Below are 17,398 nucleotides of genomic sequence, written 5' to 3' on the forward strand. Positions count from 1 at the left end.
CTCCGGGGGATCAAAGCTACGTGAAACCGAGCGGTGATGTTTCCACAGCTCATTTATTAACGTGCACGCGTGTAACTGCTGGGAGCGCAGTGCTGCCGTGCCGCTTCGTGCCCGCGGGAGCTCAGCGGGGCGCAGCGCTGCTGTTGTGTGAGTGCCGCGCTGCTCCCGCCGCGCCCGCACAGGAGCGTTTGTTGCACGGTGCAGAACTAAGGGGAAAAGCCCGCTGCCATCCGCCCGCCGCTCTCCTGCGAGGGCTTCAGCGCGCGGAGCCATCAGCGCCGGAACGACGCGGATCAGCAGAGGCGATCGCAGCCGCCGAGGACCCGCCACGGCGGTTACGTGCCGCCCACGTTCAGCAGCCGCAGCGTTTCCCGTCGGTTGCAGCGGGCGCTCCGCACGGCGCTATGCGCGCCGCCCGGCAATCCGTTCCCCCGCCGCCCCCGGCCGCACTTCCGGCGGCGCAGGGAGGAGCGCGGCCGTTCGGGGCCGTTTGTAACGCGGCGTCGCCGCGGAGCCGCCCCGGGTAACGGACGGAGCGGCGCCTCCCGCGGCCTCGGCCGGACCGGGCGCTGCCCGCGGGTGAGGCGAGGCGGGGAGCGGCGAGATCTCGCGAGAGGGCGGCGGGGCGGGGCCGGCGGCGGCGGGGAGGGCCCGGGGAGGGGGAGAGGAAGGAGGCGGCTCTGTGGCGGAGCCCGAGGTGTCCGCCCGCCTGTCACAGCGCCCGGGCCGCGGACTCGCAGAGCGCCGGTAAAGGCCGGGGGTGGGGGGAGCGGGGCGGCGCGGGCCGCGGCGGGGCTGAGGGGAGCGGGAGGGACGGAGGGCGGGCGGCTCCGGGCTTCCTCCGCGCCGTCGCCTGCGGGCTGCGGGCCGGGCGGGGCCGGGAGGAGCTGGGCCGCGGGTGGGCCCTCCCGGCTGCGGGCCCCGGGGCTCTCCCGCTCCCCCAGCCCGGCCCGCGGGCAGCGCCGGGGGCGGACGGAGCCGCCGGGGGTCGGGGCGGTGCCGCCGGGCCGGGGGCGGGCGGGGGTCGGCCCGGCGCTTCCGTCCGCTCCGTGCCGCTGCCCGCCCTGCCCTCGCGTTGCCCCTCGCTCCCCGGGCTCGGCCCGCGGCCTTCCGAGCCCCTCCGGCGCCGTGCGGGAGCGGCGGGCCCGGCGCGGCGCGTGGTGAATCAGGCGATGTGGAGCGCAGGCTCGCTCCCTGCTGGTGGTGAAAGTGTGCCGGGGGAGCGCGGCGGGCGTTTACCTCTGGGCGCTCCCTGCTCGCAGGCTGCAGCGCGGGGACGCGGCGGAGATGGCGCGGCTGGTGGCGGTCTGCAGGGACGGGGAGGAGGAGTTCCCCTTCGAGAAGAGGCAGATCCCCCTCTACATCGATGACACCCTGACGGTGAGTCCCGGCCCCGCTCCGCCGGGCCCGCGGCGGTGGTGGTGTGTTGCAACGGCCGGGCGAGGCCTTTCCCAGGCTCCTCCCGCAGCGATCGGCTCCGCGGCGCCCGGGGTTACCGAGCGCGGCTCTGCGGCGGCGGTGCGCGGTTCCGGCCCCGAGCAGCGCCGTGTGACCGCCCCGGCGCCGGGGACTGCGTGTGAGTCGCTGCCCGGGGAGAGAGGTGGCTCCGAAGCCAGGCCGGAACGCGGGCACGGCCGGTTCTCGGTTCATAAGGGAAGGACTCGTGGAATGGCTGTTAACGCTAAACCCGTGTTCCTGTTGGAGTGATTGCCGTGCTTTAAAATAGGCAAGGAAGGGCTGAAGGTGTTTTCCACAGCTTTGCCTTAAGGTAAGGGTTATTGAGTGCCTAGCAGTGTGCTGCCACATTGACAGCGACAGAGCTGTGAGGTTCCGTGCAGTGAATTATGTGGGTCCCTGAAACGTGGGGATTGCTGCTGCTGGAAGGTGCGGCCCAGAGCCTGCTCTGCCTCCCTGCTCTGCCTCCCTGCGCTGCCTCCTGGCTCAGGAGAAGCACCCGCATGGCAGGAGTGTGTGCAGCAGCTCTGACTGCTGGCTGGCATTGCTCTCAGTTCTTACGGCAGGAGAAGGTCAGGTTGAGAACAAGACACGGTGTAACCGGGTATTGCACTGGTGTGTGAGTTCTGGTGTCAGTCTTGTCACGTGGCAGTCACTGGTGGTTCTTATATGATGTATAGTGTATATGCTTTCAAACCCTGACATCAGGTTTCAGTATGGTAGAACACCTGATTCGCTTTTTTTTTCTCTTAAATGTATCCAACTTCATAACTTAAATTCTTCCATCTTCCAGCATAAAGCAACTGAGCAGCAGTTTCTATCTCTAAGCCCTCAGCGATGCTGCTGAAGACTCTCCATCTCAATCCTGTCTGGTTTTGCATTATATGAAGGGGGGCTCTTTGCTGTATTTCGGTTTTGATCACTGTAAATGGTGCATGTTATTGCCACTGGTTTTTGGCCCCATGTCGTCTCTCAGCACTGGTTAACTGTGCTGTACACTATGCAGTTTTCCACTCAAATTTTTCAAAGTAATATCTACCTCCCTTTCAAGGATTTATTGGCAGCACTGTGGAGGAATACCCTAAGTTCTGAGTTTGCCATACCTTGTCTGTTGAGACCATTTTTGATCCTCTTTTCCCCATATCATTTGAAGACCTTAGATTTTTTTTTTCCTGGATTCCCATGTCCAAATGAGTTGTTAGGTTGTGCTAAGCAGACTCACCGTGCTGTTGTTACCATTTGCTGTACTTAATAGGTTGAGAGAGAGAATGTGAAAACTCGGCCAAACCAAGCGTGAGATGGATGAATTGACTTAGGCTGACCTGAAATTGCATTTCTGATTTAGTTCCAGCATTTATTTCCCTGCCACAAATTTTGCACAATTGTGCTGTGTTGTCACTGTTTTTTTTCTACAGCAGAGGCATGCTGTAGTATGATTGAGAAGGTCCCTATAGCTGTAAGTCAGTTTTGTGTCCATCTGGATGAGGGGCAGTAATGTAAGTGCAAGTCATCCTCACCACAAGGAAATACCATCTTGTGTCTGCTTTTCTTTGTTTTTTTGCCTGTTCTGTTGCTGTTGTTACAAAGCATTCAGATTTCTGCAGGGCCTGAGGGTGAATAAATCTGCAGAAACAGAAGAGTGAAGCCTTCGCTTCCTTGTCTTGGAGCCTTCTGTTACTTTTATTTTAATTCTTAGGGAGAGTTATTGCAGGAGGTATATGGTGAGGTAGTTGTGCTTGAAGTGGGTGCAGTTGTCTTTGAAAGTCAAAAAATGAGAAGCAGTGGGACCACTGTGTCTGTGCCTTAAGCCTGAAAACAGCGGGTCTGTAAATGTGAAATATTGGATGGATGGCTTAGAATGCTCTTCAGCTTGTAGTGCTGCTCCCAGGCAGTGCAGACACCTCTGGGTGCAGTACGGCACCGCTCCTCTGCGCTCACTGCTCACTCTCACCTGTCTGTCTCTTATGCTTCAACTCGAAATTAAAGGAGCTGTAAATACGTAGCTCTTTTCATTTCTTAAACAGCCTTTTGGGTCTCTAGAAGGTGTGCCGCTTGATGTGGCTGTGTGGTTTGTGTTTAACCAGCTAATAAAATCTCATCTAACAGATGCCTGAATTAATTCAGTCTTTGATAATGTAACCGTGTTGTGCCTAGCGCCCATGGGTGTTGTCTGATAGCGGGCGATAAATGAAAGGGGAGAGAAATGTGCAGATGTCTCTTCTCTCTGTGTTAGCAGGTAGTGCTGTTACTTCTGCACAGAGCTCGTTCCTGATGGGGACATGAAATGAACCATGCAGGAAACCTGTCACCAAGCAGCAAAGGCTTGTGCTGCTGCACAGTGTGTGGGGCAGGGATGAGAGGAGGGAAGAGGGGAGAGAAATGCCCCAGGGGTCAGAATTCACAGTGAGGGTGGCACAGTTGTACACCAACGCTGTCCTTCTCCAGCACGTGGCAGAGCAGAGGAGCGCTGTGCTCTCTGGCCTTAGAGAATAGATGTTTATTTTGGAGCAGTGCTGAGCGCTGTAGAAGTAAACGTGCAGTTCTCTGGGGGTGGTGGCAGCAGTAGTGATGCCAGCAGGGAGCCCTGTCCTTAGCAGCTGCCTGAAGGAAGCCAGTGCTGGCCTGTGGAAAGAGAATGAACCAGGCTGTTTCATCTCGGTGCTGGGTGGTGTTAGAGTTGTTAATCAAGCTCTTGTTTTGTCTTTTAGATTATAAAGTGGACTTTCACTGTTCTTGTTGATAAAACTGTATTTCTCAGTTTGGACAGAGAAGATGAATGAAGCCGGTCTTTGCTTTTGCTTCTAATTGGCTTCGTTTTTCCCCATGGTTATGGTGGAGTTTTGACTAACAGTTATTTGACTTTTTATTCTCAAGGCATTGCCCTCTTAGCTTAGTAATTGGGAAAGGGCTATTAATTACTTGCTGGTAACCCCAGTGTTCTGTAGGCTTGATGTTTTTCTTGGAGCCCCTTGAGAGCTGCAGCTGCAGACACAGAACAAAGGATGCCTTGGAGTGCCTTGTTGAATTAACACCGTTTTAAGTTCACCTTTGAAGGAGACAACTCAAAGCCATTAAACTGTTGAGGCTGTTCTATTCATTCCTTTACAAATTGTTTTGCTGTTGGATTAGTTTGTGTTGAAGTGCAGTTCTTTTTCCTGTAGATAATGTAACATAAACAGTGGTTTTCCACCTAGCAACTTCTGCTCTCCTACACCAGCTCTTGCAATACTTGCTGTTTGTAACCCTCCCCTAGAACATCATAGTAGTGACAGTTGTTAATTTGCTGAAATATTTGTTGTCTTAAATTGTTCTAATGCTTTTCCAAGCTTGCAATGCAGTTATGTTAAAAGAATGAGGATTTAACATTGTCTGTGTTAAGATCCTGTTGTTCCTTGGAAGTAAAACAAACAAATGCTGTGCGTTCAGCTTCTGAAAGCCTTTTTTCCTCCTCTTTCACTCAGATGGTGATGGAATTTCCCGATAACGTGCTGAACCTGGATGGACATCAGAATAACGGTGCACAACTAAAGCAATTCATTCAGGTGAATATCTCACTGTTTTATAAAGAAAGCCACGTGCTGTTAGGTTTTGGTTTCTGTAGGTCCCTGCCCTTATGTCTCTAGCAGGTTGTCGTTCCTGGAATGACTTCATGAATGATACATCAGTACGTGTAAGCAATTATGTGTTGGTACCAAAGTGCACTGGGTGAATGCACTTTCAGTGCTTCACAACTCTTACACTGTTGTCTTCCCAGGAGACATTGCTGCATAGCCAATTAAAATTGAAACTGGTCACTGCTGGTTTATTCTTAACAGAAGCTGTGTTTTTTGATACGTTCAGACTTATTTCTATATACTCCTGAACTGCTTAGACAAGTAGGAGTGTCTGTTGCTTAAGATCTTACAGTTAGTACTGTACCAAAACAGCATGAGTGTGGTAGTTTATAGAAGAGATGTAGCTGAATAGGGACAGACATTTTTGTGGTGCCCTGGATGGTTATGCACTAGCAGTGCAAGTAGCCCTGTGACAACTGCTGCCAAAAGAAGGTAAAGCGAAAGACCACAAGCAGCCAGAGCCTGATGTCAGGAGCAGGGCTGTTTGGTTGTGGGCAGCTTGTACTCCTGCACTGGGGTTTGGCAGCAGCAGCTGGGACATATGCTGCATATGAAGCATAGCTGTGTTGTGAAAATAGCTCATTTCTGTTGTTGCTGTGATTAGTACTATTAATTACAGAAAAGAGGATTATTGCAGAGTGCTATCGCTTGTCAGATTGTTTAATGTGTCTTCCTTTCAGAGCACAAACACGCAGTGTTTTCTGATAATAGCTTTACTTTTCATAATAAATTACTTGAAGTGAACCAGAAAGTTTTGCACTTCAGTTGGTGTGTTTATACATTCCATGTGACTGATTATTTTGCTATATTTTGTGGTCTTTCTTTCCCAGCAGTTGTGACAACTGAGTTCTACATTAGCAGCATGTAACTGGGTGTGATGTGACAGCAGTATGGCAAAACATTCGCTGTATAGATACAAAGTACAGCTCTGTAAGCCTGTCTGTATAAGCAGGGGAAGATGACACAATTAATAGAGTGACAGCACTCTGCTCCTCTAGATAATGTTGGGAAGTGCCCGTAGCACTGATATTTCAAGTGTGGATATGTTGGCTGGTGTGTGAGGAAGGGACCATCTGCTCTGTTTAGTTGTGCTAGTGGAAGTTCAGAGTTGGAGTCCGAGTCAGTAACGTGGCAGTTATGAGAAGCAGGAGGGTATGTGCTCCTTATGGGTCTGTGCATGGGTATGTTCGACAGGGGAACAAGGAGAAGCACCTCGAGCTGTTTATTGATGTAAGAAATATTAGAAGGTGTTCTCTGTGACGTTCTATTATTAGCACACGTTGAATGTTCACTACTGAAGTAAAGTGTTTCACCCTGAATAGTAACGTATGCTTTCCTGAATTGCGGGTGTTAGATTTGAAATGGGGAACAGCATTTAGCCTGTCAGGATCAGTGCTGCAGGATTGTTTCAGTGTGAAGAAATGAAGATGGTTGTAAATGAGATTTCCATACGTAGCAATGAGCGTCCGGGAGTTTCCTTTCTGTGTGCTGAGGGTGAAATGAGTGTGAGTAGAAGATGAAAATGTGTGGCGTTTGTATATGAGACCCTTTAATAAAACATCTGTGCTGAGCTGCAGAAAGAGGGGCTTCATGATGATGGGCACAGGGAGGTGTGCTGTATGCTTGGCTGCGTTGTTTGCTGATTTGAACAGCAGGAGAGAGCAAGAGGAGAAAGTTATTTCCTTTCTGAGGGTAGACTGTAAGCCTTGAAGCAGGATTGCTCCTCTGATATTAGTGGGCTGTGGTTCGCTGAGTGCTGTAGGTGATTAGTAGGAGGATGGTGACCTGAAACTCTTAAGCAGTGCATATGGTTTCCAGCTCACGTGTATTTTGATAAGGGGATGTTGTCAAAAGCAAAGAAACCGGAACAGTTTAAGGTGTGTGTTTATTTCTTCATTTCTAATTATTTCATTTCTTATTCTCCTTTAGAGACATAGCATGCTTAAACAGCAGGATCTCAATATTGCCATGATGGTGACATCCCGTGAAGTTCTGAGTGCTCTTTCTCAGCTGGTCCCATGCGTGGGGTGTCGCCGCAGCGTGGAGCGTCTGTTTTCTCAGCTGGTTGAGTCTGGAAATCCAGCCCTGGAGCCTCTCGCAGTTGGGCCAAAGGGGGTTCTTTCCGTAACTCGAAGCTGTATGACTGATGCAAAGAAGCTTTATACACTGTTTTATGTGCATGGGTGAGTTAGTCCCGTAGCTGTATTAGAACTGCTAGAATCTGCCTGGAAAATCCATGCTGTATATTCCTTGTGTACTGCAGAAGTGTTTGTTGTAAGAAAAAGCAGGAGCCAGGAAGAAAGCTTTAGATTTAATGTCCATTAGCATACTTATACACGAGCTGAATCCACCCCTTTGAAGTTTCCCTGGATAACCATGTTTTCAGCCCACTGAGCTACCCTTTTTCTGTAGGTCCAAACTGAATGACATGATTGATGCGATTCCCAAAAGTAAGAAGAACAAGAGATGTCAGTTACACTCTCTGGACACACACAAACCAAAACCGTTGGGGTAAGTTGGAGTTTAATATGTACAGTTAATCCTAAAGTACTTGAGGAACCAAACTGTAGGTACATTCAGATCATTTTTTTATGCTCTTATCTATTTGCCAGAATAGTAATTTCCAAGCAGTTCAGATTATAGTAGTCCCAGAAAACTGCATGGAAGAGAATCAGAGGCACTCAGGAATTTGGGGTAGTGTATGTTAGAGTTGGTTTTCATAGGAAAGTGCTTCACATCTTGGGTCTTATTAATGTGGTGGCAGGCTGCTGTTGTTGTTCCCTTCCTCTATAAACTCGTGTTTAATTTCAAAGCTGGCTGCTGAAAGCTGACTTGACCATTACAAACCAGTACTTCCCTGTGCTTTTTGTATCTCATTTGGATCATAACATGGAATGTGGTGTGCCCAGGGCCTGGGTGGCTTCTGATTGTGATTGAAACAGTGCTCTAGAAAGCGAGACTGCTTTTTATTCTCTGCACCAAAGCAATTGATCAGCAGTTTTCTCAAGCTGAGGTGAAATGGTATGTGCTAAACAAATGTCATTTTCCTTGGGATTGTTTGGGGAAAAAAAAAAGCCTTGTTTGGTCATTAATTAAAGACTTCCATGTGGTTGGATGGCAAAATTAAAGCTAAAAATCTGTGAAACATTTCCCCAAAATGTGACAGCATGTTTTGAATACATCAGTGCAAAAGGTGCATATATGCTTCTCTGTAGTAGGGGGTGAAATGATCAGGAAGGTACACCATTTAGAGCTGTGGGGTGGGGTGTCTGTTTGGTCCTTGCTGTTTGATGATGACCAGTAGATGTGAGTACTGTGCTTAGCTGGAGTGCTGGAGAACTTCAGTTGTGTTCTGCTTGTGGTGAAGCACCCAACCTGTGGAAGTTTGCCCCTCGTGTTTCCATGGCAGGGCATGTATTCTGTGCAGGTTCAGTCTCTGGGCATAGCTAACTCTGGGGGGCTGTGGGTACCTGCAGCCTGCTGCTGCTCCCTGTGCTGCTGGCTGATCTCTGTCCCCCATTCTAGTTTGGTTGCAGACTTTGCATGTAATTATTTTAAAGCTTATATTACACAAGCAAAAGATCATAGAGATGCATTTAGAAAAAAAAATAGAGAGATTCCAAGTGTTTTTCCAGTTTGTTTTTAGTGAGATTAATATTTTCTTTTTAAGAATGTATATGGCAGAACCTGCACTTAGCGTTTGGGCAAGGCGAAGCAGTTCTGCAAATGGGCATACAGAGGAAAATGCTGCCTTCATGCTGGAGGAAGTCCCCTCTGCATTTTGAGCACTGGCAGGACAATGTGTGAAAGAACAACACTTCAATATGCTGCGAGTAGAGCTTTTGGCTTTATCTCATAATGTGGTGTGTGGACAGTCAGTGTGGTTTGCTGGAGAAGCACAACATGCACTGTGTGCTCAACCACTGTCCTGTTGTCACACTGCAGACGTGCTCAGGGCGTGCAGCACCAATACTGCTCCAGGGAAAGCTGCTGAGATAATAGCATAAATAAATACTCTGGAAAAACTGATTATTGCATGGGAGAGCTTCTTCCTCTGTCTTACTGCTCTGTTGTATCCGTACTTGAGTTTAAACAGAAATGACCATTGTGGTAGAACTGCAAGCGTACCCGAAGCTGTGGGTAGAGGTGACTTGCTCCTTCCACCTTGTTCTTTGCTCTGTGAGTGTACTTCAGGCACATCCAGAGGTGGTCAGGGAAGCGTTCTAACACATTTTGGAAGTTTAATGAAGCAAGCTGATGTATGAAATGTAAACTAGCAGGAATATTACAACTTGGGTATAATTACACTTAAGGTAATATACTGAAAAATGGCTACTGGCTTTCAGCTATAAAAAATTATTATGGATATGGGTTTATGAACACGGGTAGCAAACTTTGTATCTATTATCTGACTCTTTGCAATTTAAGGCTTAGCCTGTGAAGGTGTCAAAGCAAATGAAGGAACACTACAGCATTGTCATAGCGTTTACTTGGGAAAAACAACCAGTTTGTAATAGATATGGTACAGGCTTACAATTTCTTTTACTATATGACAGTGAAGGGAGCAGTAGTACACACAGTGCAGAGAAATTAAGTGCAGATAAGAAAAGTAGTGAAGACAGCAAGAAGGAGGAGAGCAAGTGTAGGATCACTTTCCACTATGGACCTTTCCAGGGAGCAGTCAGGTAAACTACCAGTGCTTTCATTTGCTTCTTCCCCACACTGCTAGCAGGATAACACCCTTTCTTACACGTCTGTTTGTTGTTTGTTTGCAGGGGATGTTGGATGGATGTATGGGAGCTCATGTCCCAGGAGTGCAGGGATGAAGTAGTTTTAATTGATTCTAGCTGCCTCTTAGAAACATTAGAAACGTATCTACGAAAACACAGGTATGTTACAAGAACAAAGGCACCTTGAGACATACATGCTGCATTTTCTTGTTAATCAAAATAGATGTATAGTCTACACAGTGTCCAAAAGTTGAGAATTCTTCTGATAACATTCTGATGCCATTCTAAAACTAAGATCTCCACTTCGTGGTGGTAGAGGACCTTGCCAGATTGCATTTTAAGTTACAGTTTACAGCATGTTTTGAAATGGCATATTCTTTGTATCTGTTCACATTTTAATACACGTTACATGAATCTTATTTGCAAGTTTAAATCTTGTGGCAAGGATGAGTCTTCTAGCAGCAGCTTCAGTATGCACTGATACACAAACATCAGGATTTTGGTTGGTTCATGGCTTTTTGGGGTTGTTTTTTTTCTTTTTTGAGAGTGGATGTAAACTGCTGAGCAATGGTAAGAACTGTAATTTCAGGTAACTCTACCCCCTTTCTTGTGGTACTTAAAGGATTTTAATGGATGTCTTTAGAACTCTGTTTTTGAGGGAATCTTGGAGTATTTTCATTCTAAACTAATACAGTATAACAGTAATTCTATGTAATAACAGGAAATAATAGTAGTGTTAAAGCAATGCACTTTTATTAATGCAGAAAGTTGAAATGGATGGCTTCTATCCCGGAAATTTTTCTTTCTGCCGGAGCTTGTAGGGGTGTGGGGCTGTGACTTCCAGCACTGCCCTTTGGAAGCAGCCTACTCCCTTTGGGGTTATGGTACCTTTGAGGGGTATATGCAGTTTCAAAGTAATGGGAACGAAGCTGACAGATGCAGGTGTCGGGCTGGTGTTGCTTATAAATCCTGTCCCTAAAACAGGTGTCTATAACAGAGCAGTGCCAGAGCTGTTATGCCCTTTTTGCAGGGAAGGAGTGGGGCTCAAAGTGACTGTTGCATGTACGTGTTGGATGGTAGCTCGAGCACTGGTTAAAGCCTTCATTTCCAGCGGTTTCAAGGTTCAGATAAAAGTCATGGGGGCACAGATGGGTGTGGGGGTGGTGGTGTGGAAATAACACTTTGGAAACAAAATAACTTTAATCTCCTGTGACATTAAACATGGTGTTGGCCACGTTCCTGATGCTAACCTACAATAATGTGACTGTTTTCTTTCCTTTCGCCGCAGAAACTAGCCAGTTATCATAGTTCTATCAAACACCAAAATATGTTTGACTTAGTGTTGTCAAGTGACTGGACAAACTAGGGAAGGGAAAGACACCATCCAGAGATGGCATGAAGAGCAAACTTTTCAAGCTGAAATGTGAGCAGCTTGTCTGACTTGCATTTTTAGAATAATACAGCAGACGTTTCGTAGCTTCTTGAAGATTACTTTTAAATTAGTTTTGTTGTGTTTAAATTATAACAGACTTCGTAACTGTACTATTCTCATATCAGCTACCTGAGCTGTCGTGTGTACATTGAGTACACGTTATTATAAACAAACCTTGTTTTGCTATCTGTGCAGTAATCCAGTAGTTCAAAATATATTTAAAGGTGCTTGTAGTGGAAGCTACTCTTATACAGCAGGCAGCGGAGGACTTTCCTTCTTACTTGTTATCACTCACTCAGTATACTTTAAATGACTGCTGTAGAGTAACTTGGAGCGTCTTACTCTTCCTACCTTGTACTAACAGTTCAGTTTGCTCGCTATCAGATTTCTGATCCCTGATTGTGCATGGAACTGCATATTCATGTAGGAATTCCTTCATATTAACAGTTGGCTTGATTTATGTCTTGGAGCATAAAAGCTGATACTTAAGCTTGTAACATGATGGGTAATATAATGTGTATGGTAAACTCACGTGGCTTACACCCAAAGTCTGACTGTTTCACGTTTTCAAGTAAGATAAACCTCAGCATGACCTATTTTAAATATAGCATGCGCTATTAAAGAGCTCAGTGTGCTTTAACTTAGATGAAGCTGCTCCAAGTTTCTGCTCGAATAAGAATTCAATTCCATTACATTTTGTATTTCACTGCAGGTTTTGCACTGACTGCAAGAATAAAGTACTTCGGGCATACAATATTCTTATTGGTGAGCTAGACTGCAGCAAAGAGAAGGGCTACTGTGCTGCACTGTATGAGGGTTTGCGTTGCTGCCCACATGAACGTCATATACATGTATGCTGTGAAACAGATTTCATCGCACACCTATTGGGTCGAGCTGAACCAGAGTTCGCAGGAGGGTATGAGTATGTAATTTGCTAGAGTGGGCTATCTAGCGCTTTGCTTCTTTATTTTATTGTTGAATGTATTTTGCAAAAGTGATTTTTTTGCCTCCTTGCTCTACAACAAACTCCTGAATGTCAATCCTCATACTGAAGTAGACTTTAAAGATGGTGCTTCAAAGTAGTGAAGATATGTGCTTTTGATTCTAAAGTGCATTTAACTCTGAAGGCAAGACTGAAGGCAATTGCCAAACGTCTTCTACTTCATTTGGTCACTCATGAGGGCTGCCTGCTTTTCCATTGAAGTGCTCAGAACATGCGAAATAGAAAGAGAGCATTGGTTGAACGTTACGCTCAGCGCTCCGTGTTGAGTTTAATTCTGTAGCAATATTTGAACCTGTACCTTGCCTCTTGAAATGCAAAATTAAAAATGCAGAGCTCAGCTCACTGTATTTAGAACTAGATCGTAACTGTTGGATTAGGAGGGTAACTACTTCTGTAACAATTTTTCTTTTATTCACAATAGATACGGTTTAATACTGAAGTATATTTTATTTTGTAAGGTAGATAATTTACACACTTCAATTATCTGGCATACCAATCTAGGAACTTAAAGTGTTTGCTATACATTAAGTAAAAACTTTAGGAAATGAAAGAATGGCCGTATCTCTTTGACATTAAAACTCCACTGATCCCTTCCAGTAGGAGCAGAGAGACTGAGGGAGGTTGCAGGGTGGAAGGCAGAGTGCAGCTTAACCATACTGTGCTCCAATTAGCATGTCAGGAATGTAGTTTTGAGCTGGTCCTTTCTATTTTGCATCCGCATGCAGCACAGCAGAACTCAATTAAAAGAGCTGTTCATGCAAACACAGCTTCAGTTGTACGTACAGAAAATACCTCCTTGAGTTGCTTTGATCTCTTGGTAGACTTCCAGGTACTTTAACAATACTCTGCTTTGGTTGAACTCTCCTCTAGACGAAGAGAAAGGCATGCTAAGACAATAGACATAGCCCAGGAAGAAGTTTTGACCTGCCTGGGTATTCACCTTTATGAAAGATTACACCGAATCTGGCAAAAGTTGCGAGCTGAGGAACAAACGTGGCAGATGCTTTTCTACCTGGGGGTCGATGCTTTACGCAAAAGCTTTGAGGTAAAACTCCATTCTTTATTGAACTTGTATTCCATTGCTACGCTGCCTGCGCCTGTTTTCACTGATCGTATGTTTGTGCTTTGTACTAAGGCTGGGCTGGGAGGAGCTGCCGGGCAGTGTGTTTCACACCCCGTCACGTGCTGTGTTCTGAGAGGTGTCTGCACCTCAAAAATGAGGCTGCCTGGAAAATCAGTTGGATTTTTCACTGGTTCCTCTAGGCAGAAAGCTGCAGGAGTGCTGGAGCAGTAGTTGTAATGTGGTTTTCTGTCCTGCTGTGTTAAATAATCAGAGTTTCTACCATGTAAACACAGATCCAAAAAATGCGTTTGAGTCTCTGGCTTCTCACTGAAAAATGAGACCGTGAGCCATGAGAATCAACGCAGTGCTCCTCCCACCTCCCTTCTGTACCTCTTCTCTGTCGGTTGGAATCCATTGCCTAAATCTGGCACTTTTCTTCTACAGTCAGTATTGCCGCTTTGACGTTATCATTGAAGGTGCTTGCCAGCTGTTTTCCCCCTTCTTTATAAATGTAAAAGCTTGAGTTGTTAACCTCTATAAACAGATCTAACCTCTCGTATACAGATGGCTGTGGAAAAAGTGCAGGGGATCAGTCGGTTGGAACAGCTCTGTGAAGAGTTCTCAGAAGAGGAAAGAGTGCGGGAACTTAAACAGGAGAAGAAGCGCCAAAAACGAAAGAACAGACGGAAAAATAAATGTGTGTGTGAGATCCCCACCCCTCTGCAGGCAGCAGAAGAGAAGGAAATAAATCAAGCAAAGGTAAACACCAACAGCTGTGGCTTTCTGCTGGTGTTAAAGAACTGGATTTCTGCCTTGGTGCTTCATTCATCAGCTGACTGTTCCGTTCTGACCTCTCTTCTGGAGAGGCTTTTTGGAACCTCATTTTTGGGAACAAGTTCCTGGTGGCTGCTGGGATTGATCACTGCTCAGATTAGCACAGCCTTCTTGTAAAGCGGTTACTTTGGGGTTTTAACGTTTGGGGTTTAGTTAATTTTAAATCTGGGAGGTCAGCTTATGATGGAGCATTTTTCAACCATCGTTTCTTAAAGTTATCACTTCAAATAAGGGATTTCAAATGCTGCTTGCAGACAATTGCTATTAAATTTTTGGGAAAGGAAGGGTGAAGTGCAATTGTTGCTGGAAATCTCTTGACCCACGGTTGGCCCAATAAAGCATCATATTCTTGTGAAGGGCTTTTTTTTTTTTCACTTGCGTTCCTGAAGAATTATAAGCAGTGCTGTGGCTGTTATCAGTGTCAGCTGCTGCTTCTTAAGCAAAGAGCATCTTTTCTAAAAGCACTGACTGAGCTACTTGCAGTAATTGCATATATTGGTGTTGTGGATTTTGTTTTTTTATGTATTTGAAGGAAAACTTGGACTTCACGGAAAACAGCTGCAAAGCCTGCGGTAGCACTGAAGAAGCTAACAATTGTGTAGAAGTCATTGTTACCAATGAAAGCACTTCTTGCACCTGTCCTAGTAGTGGTACCCTATTAGGTTCACCCAAAATAAAGAAAGGTATGTCCAACTGTGGTTATTTGCCATTTTTAAAAACATCTGTGGTTTGTGGACAAAACAGTGTTGGGTTACTTTTAAAAATAACTCCTTTTAAATACATCTCTGTCATTAGAGGTGTGATTAAGGAATATGGAACAGCTACTGCAGATGATTGTAACTCTTTGCTTCACCTCAGGTCTATCTCCACATTGTAACGGCAGTGATTGCGGCTATTCATCTAGCATGGAGGGCAGTGAGACGGGGTCTCGAGAGGGGTCGGACGTGGCCTGCACTGAAGGCATTTGCAACCATGATGAAAATGGTAGGTTTGGGAAGAACTGAATATTGTTTCAGTGCACACAACACTTTTGTGTCTAAGAAGAATATGCTCTGTCTTCTGCAGGAGATGATTCCTGTGTCCATCGCTGCGACGACAAAGAGGAGGATGGAGATAGCTGCGTGGAGTGCTGGGCTAATTCAGAAGAAAGTAACACAAAAGGCAAAAACAAAAAGAAGAAAAAGAAAAGTAAAACTTTAAAGTGTGAGAATGAACATGTAAGGATCCACAAGTATTCTGGAATAGCTATTTAAATGCATGCATTTTAAAGTAGCTCCTGAGGCATCTGTAATTTCTGTTGTGACTCATGCAGGCAGTGAGGCAGTGTTGGTCTTTTGGTATTTCTCCATCCAACTTTTGGAATGGAGGTCCTTGAATCGATTGTAGTGGTAGGAATCCTTCTCTCATGCGTCCCTAAGCACGCGTGCTTTTGTGCACTCTCAGTGTATTGATGTGCCATTCTCCTCCAGGCGACACACTTAAAAATATGTATATATCCTTGTCCTCTTCTTGAAAGTTTTCCTTTCCTCTTTCCCTCCCTCTGAACTCTCAGTGGTTCGGTTTTAACACCTCTGTTTTTGATTTTAGATTCAGAAACTTGGAAGCTGTATGGCAGATCCAGGTAACAGAGAGACCTCAGGAAATACAACGCACACAGAGTTTCATCGTGACAAGACCAAAGACACACATGCTGAAAGCTGCTGTAGCTCAGAAAAAAGCGGGCAGCAGTTGCCTTGGTTTGAGCATATGAAAAATGTGTCACAGTTTGCAGAACCTACAGAAATGTCACTTGTTCCTGATACTGGAAAAGGTGCCAAGAGCTTAGTGGAGCTCCTCGTAAGTAACCACTTACACTGCAATTACGGGCTGTTGCATACTGCTTCCAATCGTTGTGATTGAGGGTGGGGTTTGGAACTTCACATCCCAATGAGGAACTGTTGCAGCAGATAACGTAAACAAAGCTAAAATTCATTGCTTACTCTTCCAGTGTTCACTTGGTTTGCTTTTGCGTTTTCTCTGTGAAGTGTGTAACTCAGCTTTACAGAGGAGGAGGAATTGCCTGTCACTGGAATGCAAGTGGAGGGACTTGTAGTATAAGTGTTTGTTGGTAATGGTTGGATCTTTCCATAAATGAAGCATGCATTACTGTGGCCTTTGTGCTTCAAACATTGCTTCCCATCGCAGGCTCCTTGGGCATGCTTCCTTCCGTCGCCCTCCCTCTCCCTCCTCCTTCCTCGTGCTGCACTTTTCTGTTGCTGTAATTAACAACAAAAAAAACCCACCCACAAACTCAAATAAAAACAATTCACAGGACATGTGCTAACACTGAAGCTTACTTTAGTAGGTTTCATGGCTGCACAGACCGCTTCTTACCCAAAAGAGCGGAGCATCATGAACCAGGTGGTGGGATTAGCCAGCTCAGGCTTCTGTGCTGTGACTTGAAGGCAGTGCCTTTCTTCAGAGGAACTGTGAACAACGCGTGGTTGCCAGACAGGTACACTGTATAGAGGGGCCGTGCTGGAGACTTTAAACACCTGTTTTCGTTTGTAGGATGAATCCGAATGCACTTCTGATGAGGAAATCTTTATCTCACAAGATGAAATACAGTCGTTTATGGCAAACAACAAGTCTTTTTACAGCAATAGAGAACAATACCGACAGCATCTGAAGGAGAAATTTAATAAATACTGCCGCTTAAATGATCACAAGAGGCCCATTTGTAACGGTTGGTTGACAACGGCTGGAGCGAACTAAATACAATAAAATAGCTCTGTCTTTCATTGAAATTCTCAAGATGACTACTGCGCCTTCTCTTTCAAAAACTTAATTTAGTGAATTATGGCAAAATTTTATCTTAAATTAATGTGATTCTTTTTTTTTCTTGTTTTTTTGGGGGAGGCTGGTGGAGGTGATTTCATTACTTCTGTTCTTTCTTCAGGCTTGTATCTTTAGTTGAGTAGCTGTGCAAGCCTCTCTTATAATTTAAGCCATCTCTTTTCATTAAATGTTTCTCTTACTGTGAGACTTACAAGAAGCAAACTAGTGGCAAAGTAATGTTGTACCTATAATTCTGTACAGAATGACAATGAGCTGAATATAAGATTTTACAAAGTAGACATCCATTTGCAAAATGTTTTGGATGTAATATGTTAAAGCGCAATGTGCAAAATTTAAATAAAGAATATTTATTAATATGCATAGTACAAATGGGTGTACACGTTTCTGCTTTAAGTGCTGTGGCAGAGGTTTGCATTACCACTGTTCAGG

General features: G+C 45.6%; 1 protein-coding gene across 7 annotated transcripts; it reads left to right on the top strand.

Moving 5' to 3' along the window:
* Nucleotides 1–516: 516 nt before the first annotated feature.
* On the top strand, nucleotides 517–17,338 carry GGNBP2 (gametogenetin binding protein 2). 7 transcript variants are annotated; one of them, XM_040650104.2, is made up of 15 exons: nucleotides 517–579; nucleotides 1,263–1,380; nucleotides 4,917–4,997; nucleotides 6,999–7,252; nucleotides 7,482–7,580; nucleotides 9,626–9,754; nucleotides 9,845–9,958; nucleotides 11,944–12,153; nucleotides 13,105–13,279; nucleotides 13,862–14,056; nucleotides 14,664–14,814; nucleotides 14,990–15,115; nucleotides 15,197–15,348; nucleotides 15,719–15,967; nucleotides 16,682–17,338. In XM_040650104.2, the coding sequence occupies exons 2-15, from the start codon at nucleotides 1,288–1,290 to the stop codon at nucleotides 16,883–16,885; spliced, it is 2,232 nt and encodes a 743-aa protein (XP_040506038.1). In that variant the 5' UTR covers nucleotides 517–579; nucleotides 1,263–1,287; the 3' UTR covers nucleotides 16,886–17,338. The 7 variants fall into 7 exon arrangements, with proteins under 7 accessions (XP_040506038.1, XP_046758379.1, XP_046758380.1 ...); XM_015295805.4 differs by lacking the exon at nucleotides 517–579 and adding an exon at nucleotides 660–747; XM_015295807.4 differs by lacking the exon at nucleotides 517–579 and adding an exon at nucleotides 660–747 and having other exon boundaries at nucleotides 11,944–12,147.
* Nucleotides 17,339–17,398: the final 60 nt, after the last annotated feature.

Source organism: Gallus gallus, chromosome 19, assembly GCF_016699485.2.
Source record: "Gallus gallus isolate bGalGal1 chromosome 19, bGalGal1.mat.broiler.GRCg7b, whole genome shotgun sequence".
Lineage (NCBI taxonomy): Eukaryota > Metazoa > Chordata > Aves > Galliformes > Phasianidae > Gallus > Gallus gallus.

What these genes read in the sequence shown, in the direction of transcription:
- GGNBP2 (XM_040650104.2), top strand. Translation starts at nt 1,288, where the DNA reads ATGGCGCGGCTGGTGGCGGTCTGCAGGGACGGGGAGGAGGAGTTCCCC. An exon ending in ACACTGTTTTATGTGCATGG is followed by an intron (nt 7,253 to 7,481) that starts GTGAGTTAGTCC and finishes CTTTTTCTGTAG; the next exon opens with GTCCAAACTGAATGACATGA. An exon ending in AGGAAATAAATCAAGCAAAG is followed by an intron (nt 14,057 to 14,663) that starts GTAAACACCAAC and finishes ATGTATTTGAAG; the next exon opens with GAAAACTTGGACTTCACGGA.